Below are 15,174 nucleotides of genomic sequence, written 5' to 3'. Positions count from 1 at the left end.
AATTTGGTACACATTTACCCCTTAGTCAGGTGATCTCAGGGACCAAAGTTTGGTCCAATATGATTCACCACTTGACCACCAGGGGGCAAAATCCAAAAACCTTAAAAATGTGATTATTCCTTAACTTCTTGCCCGATTGCCACCAATTTGATATCATGGGTACATCTAACCACCATACAGTATATGTCACACAGGTTTTTAATTTGACCTTCTTGTCAAGGTCACAGAGGTCAAATGGCGTAAATTCGCCGTCAGGCTGTAACTATGGCACGTTTCTTAACTGCAATGACTATTGATCACAAATTAAGTACACATGTACCCCTTGGTCAGGTGATCTCAGGTACCGAAGTTTGGTGCGATCTGATTTGCCGTTTGGCCTCCAGGGAGGGGGCCAAATCCTATATTCTTCAAAATGCCATTATTCCTAGTAATGACTTGCCCGATTGGCACCAATTTTATATCATAGGTACATCTAATTCTAACAACCATTCAATGTGTCACCCGGGTCTTCTTTGATTTGACCTACTTTTCAAGGTCACAGAGGTCGAATGTACTGTAAATTGGCCATTTTGGGGAAATTGTAATTGCTTGGACCTACATCAAACCTAACACTACATGACACAAGACCATGCTCTTTGTCCATCTTTCCTCCACATGAGGTGAGCACAATGGCCCTGGCCATTTTTAAACATTTGGGAGTGATTTTTATCTATTTGTGAAAAGTAGTGTCGAAATTGTTCTTTCTTTTTACATAAGAGCAAAAGTAGGCTCCGACATATAGGCAATTGACACTATAGAGCAAATAAGATCTTTGTTCATGGCTTACTCAGATTCTATGACAATTTTGTCAGTTCATTCTGTGCCCGATGGTTAATCAGAAATCTCGTGGATTTTAAGGGTACGTGTAGTTGGCCTCCTTTAGGGAAATATTGGCCTCTTTTGTCTAATGCATGAACAATTATCGTAACAATTTTTTGGGCAGCATTCATCAACCCCAGTTGGCATTGGCCTAGTTCAAGTGGACTCAATTCTGTATCCATGTTTGTGCTAGCTGCATTTTTTAGCTGCTTATTGTGGCCTTTTAGCACCACAATTTGTTTTGTGGGACATTGTACACAAATTTTATGCTAAGGTATTTGTGATGATGTATTTTCATCAAAGTGTGTGAACTTATTACGTTTTAACATTTGTAAATGATGAAATAAATCTGCTACATGACAAAACGAAGATGTATTTATTTCTACTAGCCTCATGCTAATTCTAAGTAATCAAGGCCTGTGAATTGTGTCCTTGCCTTGTACATATTATACTGTAAACTGCAAAATTTCTATGGCTCTTTATTTTTTGTGATTTGCAAAAAAATAAAAAATTCATAATTCAATCAAATTTTTTTGCAATTATTTGCAAAAGCTGCGAGAATAAAATGTCCTTGAAAGTTAAGCAGTTTCCAGTCCATAATTTGGGTCACCAAAAATTGTCTGTTGATTTTGATCTTGTTAAGAGAATGATCAGCCTACTGAACAACTCTGTCCTGGGCCCACTTGCTCAATCGGCATTAAAGAAACTGTCGGAACTAAGCTTTGCCCTCCCCCAACAAATTTCATTTACTGTAGTTGCATTAGGACTTGATGCCACCGTTACTGCTCAGGCCGATTGAGCACCTGGGCCCCGAATGTTTCTTATATGTTTGTTGTAGTCATGCAAAGATGAGGGGGTGGAGGTCCCTGGACCGACACACGGTGATGATAAGTCGGTTTGGAATGTTTGGATAGAGTGCTACTTCATACGGTTCATTGAAACGGTCTCGTGCAGGCTCCCTGAGATGAGAAGAGACTGAGTATAAACTTGCATGATCTTGTACAGTTTTGTTTAACAGGGTTTCACTTCATGTTGTATATACTTGGTACACAATTTATAGTGCATTGAGATGTCTACTCAGCTTGATGTCAAGCAGAATTGTTACACTGTAAGTGTTGCAGTTACATTTCAATTCAAAATTATCTTTATATTTGATCATGGAAATCAATTTTCCTTAACCTTGGATTTTTTTCGTGCAATTAAGTTTCTGTGACAAATCAAAAGACAAAATTTCTTTACTTAAATGTCACAATGTTTTGAACAGGGTCTTGGTAGATGTTCGACGACGGAGGACAATCATGTATAGGAGAAATGATGCTGAGTATCCCTAAAAACTGTCGCTCATAAAACTGCAGAATTCAGTCGATGTCCATTAGCAGTTTTGGTAACGCTTACAGTCATTAGCCTGGTACATGTACAAAATGACTGCTTGACAGATTGCAAGCATCGTGATCCAGAAATAACGGAAAGTCTTTCTAAACTACAACTTTTCAGTGATGCTTTTATGGGACATACTTTACATTGTAAATCTACTTTTCATCTGTCACTTTAGTTCTATGATATAGTTCTTCTTAGTCTGTTGGATCATAAACCCGTCGTCATAGCTCGTAAGACGTAGTGTACAGTCGGATGTTTATATTTTTTCAATGCAGCTACTCAAATATATGACTGAAAACTTGATATGAAATCAATAACTCTGAATATGGTCTCGTGAAATTAAAAGTTGAGCGGATTGGTTTTGGGGTTTGTTCTAAACTTATTCAAGCCAGATGGCTATTTCTAAATTCTGTTGAAACGTGAATGAAATTTTGTGTTAAATTGGCTGATCACCAGAGCTCAGAAATGAGTGTCTGTTAGTGTTAACGTACTGTTATGGGTTTTGATAAATTTAAGATTTTTTAGGGGAAATTTTGGTAGGTGAGTTCATTGTGCTAATGCATTTGCTCTCAGTTCTATGTAAAGGCAATGGGTAGGGATGAAGTTCCACTTGTTTGGAATAGATTTTATCTTATCTTATAAAAACACCATCATGGGTAGCTTTTGCAGAGCAAAATTGTTTGTCTGTGCTATGTATATAAAACTAAGGCATTGTGTTTGAAATTTTCTCAAAATTGTACAATGAGGAAGTTGTCAGTTTTGCTTTTGTCTATTGGTAATTAGAGCAGTACGTGTATTTTTTGCTACAATGTTGTCAAACTTTGCTTTTGATAACCCTCCGAGAGGGTATGCTTTGTTATGCTTGGGTGGAATTTTAGTTGTTAAGGGCTTTCGGGAAAATGAAATGTGTAGATATTTGGAATTGTATCAGAGTTGAGATGAAAGTGACGAGCTGAAAATTAGAAAATTTGTCAATATTTCAGTACCGATATTTGCTGTCCGAGTAAAAGGCTACAGCCAAGATTATATCAGTGAACTTGATTAAAGGGGTAATATATTGACATCAGCACACAAAGCCATGTAGTGACTTCAAAGCTGTTTCCACCATGCCGAAAAACAGAACTGATCTTGACAATGACATGCATGTGTTTTAATCTAATAATGTCCAAAGATATGTCATTCTGATATTTCTGATATAGCCTACATGGTGTCATGCAATTATAGTCATTGCAAAATGGTTTTTTCTGGTTGAAGAATATCACCTTTTTATAGCGTCACATGTAAGCAGGTATGTCCAAGTGTCGGACATAATTATGTAGTAACGTAGTAGACAGTAGACATGACCCAAGATAATACCCGGTAAAGAGTTCAGAATTGTGATAAAAAACAGGTGAAGCCTGTTGCCCAGGGCTAGATTGTTCAAACAGTGAGTAGGTCTGATGGTTTTTGCCAGGGGGTTGAGTGTGAGGGTCTTCTCTGATATAATTGCTTCTTCTGCAATTCAAAATGTCCATTCTTTCAATTTTTGGGAATATTCTTAAACTTACATGTATCTACGGAGGTCATTGTGCTTCATATCTCTCCTTCTGGCAGGCCTGCACCCCAACACTGTTTGGACAGTCACATCCAGATCTGTTGATATCACTTGATATTACCCGCATAATTCTGGGATTGGACTTTCAATGACCAATGGTGTTTACCAGTAAAGCTTGCCTGACATTTTTTATGCCATCTGCTAACAAGAGAACAGTGCACTCTGAAGCCTGACCTAAGATTGACAGTTCGCACTTTGATGGTGTACTATACATATGTCATCTGGCTGCAAGTTTAAAAGTGTCTTTAATTGTGTGAAGAATAATATTCGAAGTGAAAACTTTTTCAAGTGTCAGCAAAAGCTAAATGAAAACCTTTAGAGATTAAGGAAAGGTTTTGCAGTGATTAAATCATGAATTAAGGTGCTCTGTTGAGGGTGTCACTACTACTTCTTTTTAATGACTCACCTTGCCGAAGGACAAGGGTGTCGAACCTCCCCCTGCTGTTAAAAATAGACTTGCCTATATGCTGGAAGTACTAGGAATGGAATGTCTCATTGTCACATCGAGGGTGGAAGCTCAGTATTGGTCATTGTAAGCTCCAGTGCCAGCTTCTCTATTCGTAAATATATGCATATAAACATATTATTGTATAATTTTGAAAATGTTCTTAGCCTGTCTATGTCTGTACATGAAGGACATCAATAAATAAGAAATAAGAAAAATGGCATTGTTGATTTCATCTTGCATTGGAATAGAGCTGTCCTTGGGACCCAGAATAGTGGTGATCCTCCAAACGTGTCAGGAATGATGTGTGGCGACATGTCATAACTTAAAGGAAAAGTCTAGTCTGCCCTGCATATCAAGAAGTCAATTACACCTGGCAATTTTGAAGATGCCAACCACTTCGACTTCGGCTGTGTAGCATGTTTTCCAGAAGCTTACTCGCCAATTTGCTTGTATGTTACACTCCCAAGGAGTGGTGTTCTCTCTAAGCCTTAGGTGAAGCCCTTCTCTTCTCTTCAACAACTGCATAGGATTAGTAGTGTGTGGGAAGGGCATAAGATGTTGGTAAACCTCAGCATCCGGGGCTCTGCTATCTTCTTATTTGATTACTGTCTTCAAGAAAAAAGGCTGCTTGCAGTACACCTGTGTTTTTGTTTACATTCTAATTTTAGAAACTACTCATTCCGGCAGCTGCCGGAAATTGTCGAACATTCCCGAAGAGCAGACTAAAATGGCGACTACCATGAAAACAGAATTTCCGAAATGAGCACAGTGGCACAGTTATTTCGGTAACTACTCATTATTAGATGCAATTTCTTGCACAGGCAGCTATAAGACATTCTAGTCTAACATTCCAATCCAAAATATATTGCATGTTACTTATATGTCTATGTTTTTGGAGGCCGAAAACATGACCCCTTCGAATCTTGCAAAAATGCACTGCATATGTACAGCACATTCCTGTACAAACATTGAAGGTTGGCGTTCTTCCTCTTTAGTCTTTATCGTGTTGTTTATCGAATCTGTGTACAATTAACCATGCTATGCTTCTGGGTGACGTCATTTTTTATCACTTATGCATTCACAGTATTCACAACTGCTATCGTTCTGTCCGTTGACATAATGATAATGACTGTTTTCCTTCAGGTTTTACATTATGTCTTCCCATGTTTCACTTTCAATTCAAGTATCGATGGTTTCACTTTTATCGAATTTCAACTGTTGTAGTGATGACACTGGTTGTCAGAAACAGTCGATTAGGTGTAATGTTGTTCCTCATATCATTGCCTCATTGCGATATGGACCTTTTCGTAGAAGTTTGTTTGTGATGTGCATTTGATTCGTTTGGGCTCTAGTTTGTCTTTGCTGGAAAAGGTCCATTGTCATGACGTCATCTTCATTGTATCAATAGCATCCTCTGAGTCTAACTGGTGAAAAGTTACCCATACTAGAAATAATATGACTTTCAGGGAAATGGGATGCTGTGGTATGAGATTGAGAAGACGCAATCAATTACATGGTACGCAATTATCCAAAATAAGTGTTGGCCATACAGCAGACCATCTTAGGAAAACCATCTGATTCTAATTTGTTCGATACTTCATATATCATCGTTCACAACTCATTTTCAGGCAAGCTGAATCATTGAAGTCGAGCACATCCGATTCGTCATTTGGTACCAATGAAGCCTGGGTATCAAGACAGAAGTTACAGGACCTGTATCAGCGCCTCCTAGTGGTTGATTTAGAATACTCGTTAGATAAAAAAGTGGAGCAGGATTTATGGAACCATGTTTTCAAAAACCAGATCAATGCCATGCAGACACAGGCAAAGGATCGCCAGGTAAGTCTTGAACTAAGAATCACAGGTTTTTGCCCTGGCTACTCAAGACATAAGAAGTAAAAGATTAGCATCTTCCTTTGCAGAACGCCAAGAGAGCAGAGATTCAGGCCAGTTTGAACCTGTTCTTAGAAACATCTAGTGGATTCTACGTGCAACTCCTACAGGAACTATGCAGTGCTTTCAAGCTAGACCTTCCTTTCCGCAGGAGGTCATCTTACTTCGGTATTCTACGGGGTAAGTATTGATGATTTATTTGCGAGTGTGTCATTATTATTACTACTTGTATTGGGCCAGTGGGCAAGCATGAGCAACATAAGAGAGGATGTGGTGTGGGTCTTAAATGTCCTGGGCATATCTCAAGGCTTTTAACTCATTGATTTCAGAGCCGAATGCAGTAAAGGGTATGAAAATGCCGAAGAAGAGCTCATCTATGTATATTTGTCAGTACTGCTTGGTTCATCTTGGAGACATTGGTAGGTACTTGAATGCATTTACTCACACATTCAATTCTTGCACCTTGACATTTCTATGTCAACTGTATCGATTTCCTTGCTAGCCTTTCGACAGCCTTAGTGGTTGTGTGCATCACATCAAGCAGATTTGAACCTGTTGCTGTGGTTGAAAAATGTGGAAATAAAAAGTACTTAAGACAATACTTAGTAAAATATACTATTGAACCTAGTTATATACCACATCAGCTCCTTAATCCACTCTCCCTGTATTTTGATGCTGCGTCTCAACCCCCTTCCTGCTCCCAGCGTTTGTATCCAGATCTTCTGTTTTCTCACAGCACGGTACCGCCAACAGATCGAGCAAGCACAAACCTATTACCGACATGCAGCTTTCCTTGTACCATATAATGGCCAGCCCTATAACCAACTTGCCATTCTGGAGGCTGCCAAGGGGAGCAAACTCTCCACAGTGTTCTATTATGTTCGGAGCTTGGCTGTGAAACATCCATTCCCTGTGGCTGCGACCAATCTGGAGAAGTTCTATTCCAAGATTACGAAAGAGGTGCTAGATATTCGTGGCAAGCTTACGATGTCCGAGATTATTGCTGCATTCCTACAGTTTCATGCTTTTGTTCACCTATGCACAGGTATGACATCAGTTTTTTTCTCTTCTGTAGGTGATTTGTGTCGAAAAGGTTCTGTTATTAAAAATGCTATATTTGCATGTCTTAGTTGTTTTTCTTCCATGTTTGTGAGCATGTGTTACAAGACAACTACGGTAAGGTGATGATGGGTTCATTGGACTGGTGACTCCGTCTTGGGCCAGTGAGGAGTGGTCCATCACAAGCTACCATCGACTGGATGGGATAGGTTGCTTGCCCTGGCCTCGACACTACATGTAGGTACAAGGATGTCTCAATCTGCAATTACCTAATTGTGCTGTCCCTTTTCAAACAGATTTAGATCGAGCTCAGAAGTTGATGAACCAGCTTCTTGTCAGCCTACCATCTCACATCACATCCATGAGTTTTAGCTCGCATCAGTTCATCGAGATGATTGTCATCAACTTGTTTGCGATGTACCATGCCAAGAAGCATCTGGACAAGGGAGACAAACCAAGTCAAGGAGAGGAGAGGTGTTATAACTTGGTATTACAGTTGACTGGTAAGTAGTTCTACAGCCGGTCAAGCCTCAAATTCCAAGTGAATCTGGTGGTGAAACTGATACGTTTATATTTCTTTCAGTATCGCTGCTTGACAACTTACTGCACAGCACTCCGAAGAACAACAAAGCTCGTGAATATCATACCCTGCCTGCCATCAAACTCATCATGGACTGGCTAAAGGTCAACCAGGATCTTTTATCAAAACCAATCATCACAAACTCTACGTAAGTTTACTCATGCAACTAACTTAAACTAGTGTTCTCTTAAGAAACCAATTAATTACTTTAAACTTGTTGCTATCGTGTTTCATTCAGAAATGAAAGAGACGTTGTTGTGAAAAGTTTGACTCATTTAGGTTCTCATTTCTTGTCGTATATTTTTTTTCAGAATCTGGCCCTGTGCAAGCAAGCTTTTCAACCACATACAACACTGGTCTCAACAAAAAGTTGGAAAGTTCAAGGCCTCTGACTGTAAGTACATTACATTGTATCCTGTTTAAGAGATATATATACCTTGGAGTTTTCCGAGTTATGAAAGACTTCTTTCAAATTTGAAGTGTTGTTGTCATGGTTTCATTACATACTCTTTGACAATAAAGTGATAGTCGTAGTGCTGGTGCATCATATAATTACCTTTCGATTTTGTCTTGCAGATGAGCAGGTCCCACTACCTGAAGACACCGAAGTCCAATGTTTCCAACCGGTCGAGAGCTGCTACACAAAACTCGATTTCACTCGACAGCTGATTGATAACCTGCCCACAGAGACTGAGACTCATATACGATGTCACCGACTGGTCAATCATGGGATATGGGTATGCGATGAATTCCCAAGGTATGCTCTTCTCTCAGTTGTCACTTAGTTTGCAGTGTATTCACAGTTATTTTCCAGAGGCCTTCTTTGTATTGTGTACATTTTCGAATTTGTAAAGAAAACTTTGAGAGTGTGAATAGAATGTCTAAAGTTTTAGGAATCTACCAAAGGTAACTCTGCTTTGCGAGTTTTTTATTACCACACCTAATGTTTTCAGAAGGATATTATATATTGACATTTCAGGAGCAAGCAGACAGTAATTTCTCTGCAAATTTCTGGAGCAGCATGCTCCATGTGGTCAAGAACGTGAGCCCCTACTACATTCAAACTGACTTTCTCCTCTTCAGTTTAAATCTACTGAACTACCAAAAGCAAAAGAATGGCTACCACCAGTTCAGTGCTCCGACCGCCCATGTGAAACTTCTGCCAGGTGATAACGACAAATCGGGTGGTAACTCTGATAAGAAGTCCACTCGGCAGAACGTGGCAATTCAAGCCATCCTGCAACACAAGGCAAGCCAGCCAATGCCAATTCCAAAGCAGGACTCTGAGACAAACAAAAAGGAGGTTAGTACATTTAGTGAACACTAGTTTTAGTTGAGTTTGGGACAGTTCATTCAGTTGTAATTGACTGAAGAGATTCGGGCTTTAGAGTATTTCTTCATTTACTGATTCAAATTGAAAATATGTAAATGCAGATAAAGTGAATAAATTGAGTATAATTTTATGTGCTGTTGGTGTATTGAGGAGAGTGTTTTGGCACCGACATTGTCATTATTGTTGAGTTTAGCTTCTCTCACAATGAACCTAGTCCTAGATGCTTGCTACCTTTCAACACTCATTGCTTCCAGGGCATCATGAAGTCCAAACACTCCGGTGATCAACATGGAAGTGGGAAAAACCAGATCTGGCCAAAGCATGTCCAGATTTTAGCACCACCCCATTCTACACCGGCAAAAGTATCATCACAAACCACGATATCTCACAATTCACCACAACTGCAGGTCGCGAGGAATTCACCTCAACCACGAAATTCTCCACAGTTGATTGGGCGAGATTCTCCCAATGTACAGCCACCCCCGAAGCAAATCTCGCCGCAGTTACCAGTTGGTGCTAAACCCCAACCGGGCCTAGTTAACGTTCCAGCATACTCTTCGGCACAAGTATTTGGGCAGAAGATGGTACCATCTGCAGGTCATGGTTCAAACAGTATTGACTTCACTGGGATACAAGTGCCCCCGCCCCATCTTCAGCCTCAAGCCAATAAGAATATTCCCCAGCACATGCAGCCACCGCATGGACAACCCCAACAGCATCAGCAACAGCGAATGATGAACCCAGCCGTGGGGAAGGAAGCAAAGCCACAAAATGACATTGCACGGAATTTTGAAGCACAAAATCAAACTTTTAATATCTTCAGTCAGGGTTTTGGATCCCTGCTGCAGGAAGGTGGCAGTGCACCAGGTTTCGGAGGATACTCTGAAAATTCCTTGCAGAATCATGCAGATAAGCAATTAGGTCCGGATAATGACAATGGTGGTTGGTCCCAGTTTCCATGGCCACGTGAATCTAGTAACCAACAGCATCAAATGCAACGCCACGGACAGAAACAAAATTTCCACGGCAACCAGCAGCAGTTCCTTAGTAACCAGAACCCACGGCAACAGGCGCAGCAGAACCAGGTGCATTTCCGGAATAACCCGTTAGGTCAGGTGAATCCACAGCCACAGCATCCATTGTTCATTGGGAGTCCAATGCCTGTGCAGCCAGGGATGCAACAGCAGTACCCAGGCAATCAGATGCCTTATCCTGGCAACCAGATGTCAGCTCGTCCAATCGGTTCAAGGGGGATGGTGAATGCAGACCAGCGGAGAGATGCCCCAGGTGAGTGTGTCTCACTCCCTTAGCCCTCTAAGGTTAGGGCTATTTAATTGAAAATTTAACCCCAGTTTCAGCTCCAGCATAATCAAAAGTAATAAAAAGTACTTTCCTCCTCTGTTGCAGGAAATATGAACCAAATTGACCATGCCAGATTTTCCATGGCGCCAGGGACAGCAATGGCACAGGACCAGCGAGGACGCCCCATCGACATGTCGGCATTCAAGATGCCTCCTCCAAATACTATTGGAGTGTCGGGGTATCCACCCAACGCAGCTGATTTTGCTCGGTTATCAGAGGGAGCTCCTAAACCTGATAGTCCTCTAGATGCTTTGCCAAGGTACTATGAGTTCAATATCACTTTTGTAACATTATTTGACCTTGTTATCAAAATGGTGAGAACTTCAAATGTACGATAATATACATGTGATGCATCACAACTCTTGATCAGCGCAGTACAGAATGTGCTGAGATATGATTGTGTAACTGCCACCTAGTTTTGCTCAGCCACTATAATCTACTGCTGAGCAGTCCTAAATCTTTTATTTCTGAATCCTTTCAGGCCAATGTTCCCGTCAGAAAAGCAACCTCCCAATGTGCCTGGTGGTGCCACCTATTCATTATTCAGCCAGTCGCCCTGGTCGATGGCGAAAATGCAACCACAGGAATCGAAAGGTAAAGTCATTTAGCCATTCTACTGATTTGGAAAATCTTCTTAATTTTTGCATTCAAGGATGTTGAGAAAGGTGCAATACGTTCTCTGCGAGTTTTCCTTGTTTGTGACACTCACACCTTTTGCAACGTAACTGAAGATTTCATAATATAGTACCAGAGGTATAATTCTACAGTCTGGCTTCCCCCTTCTAAACCATGTCTTCAAATTTCCTTCCAGGGTATGGCATGATGCAAGGATATAGCCAGTCCCAAGAGAGTCCACCAGAGCAGGGAACATCTGGACCTTATACTGGAAATAATCTGCAGGTACACATCGCTTTGCTACTAAGATAGCTAACTCTGGACACTAGAACCCTGTCATGTTTCATTTTGTAATTTTCACTCTTCCATATTTTCAGTCGCTGTGGTCATCAGGTCCATCGCCGCTGGAGAAACTGCTGGAGCAGCAGAAGCAACAACGTCAGAGTGAACCACACTGAAGGCTGTCAGGAAAGCTGATTGGTCAGAAATCAAATACAAATATGCGCTAGTGATTCTTAATTGATCCACGTGCAGTTTATATTACGAGAAAATTTCTCGAGAAATCGATGCGATGATCGATGCAACATGACGAAGGTATGAATCAGAAAGAAGCTGGATGCAGCAGGGAATTGCTGCGGGATGCGATAGGTGGATGAAAGCTTAGTGCTGAAGAAATGCATTGATATATGCAAACATTGATATGGTGAGGCAGTTCTCCAATGGGTCAAAATGGTAGAGTGGTTGTCACAGAATTGAAGATGTTGCACATGATATGAGTGTTCTGGTATCTTTGGAATCTTATATCAAACCATTATGAGCTTGTAGCTTTTATCATATGCGGACCAAGTTGTCGAGATTCGATGTTAGTTAAATTGAATGAAAACAGGGACATTCTAGCTCATTAAAGTTTGTTGATATAAAGTGATCAGTGCAGATGATCAAAACGTGAAAGATTCAGCATAAAAGCTAACATAAACTGGATATGCTAGTATTACAAGTTTGTTATGTTGACCTGCCCTACTAAAATTTCCCATGGAGACTACTTGTACTAGCGAATGCCTAGAATGATTTTCTGCTCTTATTTCCTTTGGCGGGACTGTTTGCAGAAAGTCTTAATGGCAAAGACAATAGACTATCAAGTCTTCTGTAATCACTGGGTGATTGCAGAAATTTCTTCCCAGAGTTTGATTAGTTGATATTTCATCTGAATTTTCTTCACTCTGATATTTAAGGCTACAGATTGCAGAATATTTGCTAATACTTTTCCTTCAATATTCATATTCTGCAGAATATTTGGTCCGATATACCTACTGAAGTAGAATACAATGTTTTCTATGTCACTTCTGCCTCAAAAATATTGTAAATTGTAATCTTCTGAACACAACGTGCCAATACTAAGACTGATCTAAAACATTTCTGCAGTCATTTAAAATGTGTTAGTGGATATTTTGGAATGAGAAATCTAGATGTCTGATTTCTTGATTTGACCACAACTTTGCATATCCAGCAGAAACACCTACCATAGTTTATTATTGTTCCATCTGGTGGCAGTGGTGTTAATACTGTTGTTTTGATCTTAGGGTGTTAACAAAAAACATAATGTAATTCTTCTATCGAGCGAGTTAGTGTCACCCCACACAAGCTTATATGATTGTCTTGTATAAGTCTTATAAACGCCACATGATCTGTCATCATGACGACATGTCATTTAATTATAATACTTTCCGATGGTACAAATTTCAAACTATTTTTTGATAATATATTTTCTTCTCAAAATCCATTCGAATGAATAAAGGGTTAAGGTGAGTGCTTTCTAATGACATGAATAAGTCCATGTCATGTGAATTTTTTTTCTCAAATGCCCAAAATGTTTTGGATGGTAACAGTACAATTTAAGGACCCGAGCAGGCACGTGTGAAAGTGACTTTTGTTTGTTTCAACATCTCATTCATTCAAGGAACAAACCTAGTAAGTTCAAAGAAAGACTTTAACACTAGCACATGCTTATTTTAGTTGTAACTTAAACATTTTTAGCCTGCCTAGATTGACGGGAGTGTGTGATGCACTGAGGTGCTGCCATCGCGCCAATAAGTAGGAGGTCCACAGTGGGAGGGTATACTTGTATGTAATAGTGTCAGATGAATTGAAGTCCTCTCCCATGCCCTCTGTGAAAAATCCTCTTTCATTGGAAAAATAACCAGTTTTTGGTTGAGAGTTGTCTTTCGTCAGATTTGGTTTGACTGTCGAGACATCAGAGCTCTGAAATAAGTTCTTTGTTTGCAAATGTTCAGCTTGTCCTTGACTAATAACTTTAGCATGTCTATATGAGTCATTGACCACACATAAGAATACTGATATCACTAGCTGCTAGAATTATGAAAAGGGACTAGCTGAATTTTGCAAGTTTCCCAAAATATCTTAGATTTGTCAAGTGTGAAATGAAAAATGGGGTGATGTATTTTGTGTTTGGTATTTGCTTGGTCCAGTTGATTTCGTATGGTTATGTAATCTCATGGCTGGTGCTTATGAAAATAAGGTTTAAAATAGGTTGTGTCCACCATTAAGGTTTGCAGTAGCACGAGGGAGCCAGAAAAGACAGTGGTTCTAGGATAATCAATATCAACAGGAATTTATAAATTCTTGATATCAGTAATACTGAACATTGCTAAAATTTGATTATGTTTTGCTGCTCATCGCTTGTCTTGATCATGCCTTGTCCAATTTTGGCAAGACGAGTATTTCTAGATATTTCAGACTTTGAAGTTTCACCTGAAAAAAGTTATGTTTTTCAACCGCACCATTTTCTGTGTGAAACTGCCTAAAAGTCTGAGGGCCCCTTTCTCTTGAAATTGCCCACAGGTAACCAGAAAGCATGGCTAACTTTCTCCTTGCTGTGCCAACTTCAGGGTCAGGGAGAAGAGTAAACTCGATTGGTTAATTCCTCAACCATCACATGTGTATCTTCACTTTCCTGCTTTTATGGTGTCCCATTGGATTATTTTCAGCTTTTGTGATTGTTCAAGTTTGAATTGTAACTTGGACTGTACGGTGCATGATTATATTTAAGTTTCTGTTTATTTTATTGGGGACGAAGAAGAAAAAATTGGAATCGGAGCTGAAAAGATGCCCATGGGAAAAGTGGTTTACCAATTCAGATCAAGCAAATGTCTTTCTTCACAGCAATAGTGTTATTCCAATGCATGTAGTGCCCTTAACCTGGTAATCTGGACTCTCACTTCAAATCTAATAAAATTTGTAGCAACTAATGATGAATTTGTGTTTTTTGTTCTCTTTCGTCAAAGATTATGCAGATAATAATGCAATAACGCTTGCAATATAATTATTCAATCTGTAAACTATTGGCTCCATTTTGCCTTCACAGAAATTGTTCTGATGCTCACACTTGTTTAATTTACAGCTATAATGGTGCTGTAACCATTGAATCCTCTCCATAGGGTGATTGGATTGGGCTCAAACTCGATGGGACACCTCTCCAAGTCCACCCACCCCATCGTGCCACAAAAATAGGAAGCCCATCACATGTTTCGCTCTGCAGTTAATCTGGAATGCAAAATACAAGATGGCCACCTGGACGCTATATTGGTCAAACCATTCCCTGTTTCATTTCCTCTCAGCGGGGCATGCATGATAATTAAAAAATGAATGACGTTTTTCGGATGCCCAGTATATTGTTACAAAGAGGGTGCGTCATTGTCATTAGATGTTCTGGAAATGACACCATTGGTGCTTCTACACTATGCAGCAGGCCAGTCTGTTTGAGTTTGTGCCATGCCCATCATGCTTTAGACTCTAAATCTATTGAGCCATGTCGGCAGATGTTTGTCTTGTAAACAGAACTTTGTTTTGGTATTTGTTTATCACCAGATGTTCACTGTAGAAGCCACTCTAGGAAAAATGGCACAAAAATACGAAATAGGAAATGAGGATTTAAGGATATAATTCAACATCATGAAGTGTGTGACTGATTAATAGAGCCACACGTGTTGGAATTAATCTTCGTGTGCTCGGTATTAATCCTGAGGCCTGTAAGGAGT

General features: G+C 39.9%; 1 protein-coding gene across 1 annotated transcript; it reads left to right on the top strand.

Moving 5' to 3' along the window:
- Nucleotides 1–4,992: 4,992 nt before the first annotated feature.
- Nucleotides 4,993–14,392, top strand: LOC135501284 (nonsense-mediated mRNA decay factor SMG7-like). The gene is made up of 15 exons (XM_064793316.1): nucleotides 4,993–5,062; nucleotides 5,906–6,116; nucleotides 6,200–6,350; nucleotides 6,500–6,589; nucleotides 6,907–7,215; nucleotides 7,526–7,732; nucleotides 7,813–7,957; nucleotides 8,121–8,203; nucleotides 8,386–8,566; nucleotides 8,893–9,112; nucleotides 9,397–10,429; nucleotides 10,550–10,763; nucleotides 10,986–11,098; nucleotides 11,316–11,404; nucleotides 11,497–14,392. The coding sequence occupies exons 1-15, from the start codon at nucleotides 5,037–5,039 to the stop codon at nucleotides 11,575–11,577; spliced, it is 3,153 nt and encodes a 1,050-aa protein (XP_064649386.1). The 5' UTR covers nucleotides 4,993–5,036; the 3' UTR covers nucleotides 11,578–14,392.
- The last annotated feature ends 782 nt before the right edge of the window (nucleotides 14,393–15,174 follow it).

Source organism: Lineus longissimus, chromosome 17, assembly GCF_910592395.1.
Source record: "Lineus longissimus chromosome 17, tnLinLong1.2, whole genome shotgun sequence".
Classification (NCBI taxonomy): Eukaryota; Metazoa; Nemertea; class Pilidiophora; order Heteronemertea; family Lineidae; genus Lineus; species Lineus longissimus.
This window is presented reverse-complemented; position numbering and strand designations above follow the sequence as displayed.

Bases quoted from the DNA above. Each gene is read 5' to 3' on its own strand.
- LOC135501284 (XM_064793316.1), top strand. From the start codon at position 5,037: ATGAGCACAGTGGCACAGTTATTTCG. The intron at 9,113-9,396 runs GTTAGTACATTT...CATTGCTTCCAG, and splicing joins CTGAGACAAACAAAAAGGAG to GGCATCATGAAGTCCAAACA. The intron at 11,405-11,496 runs GTACACATCGCT...CCATATTTTCAG, and splicing joins ATACTGGAAATAATCTGCAG to TCGCTGTGGTCATCAGGTCC.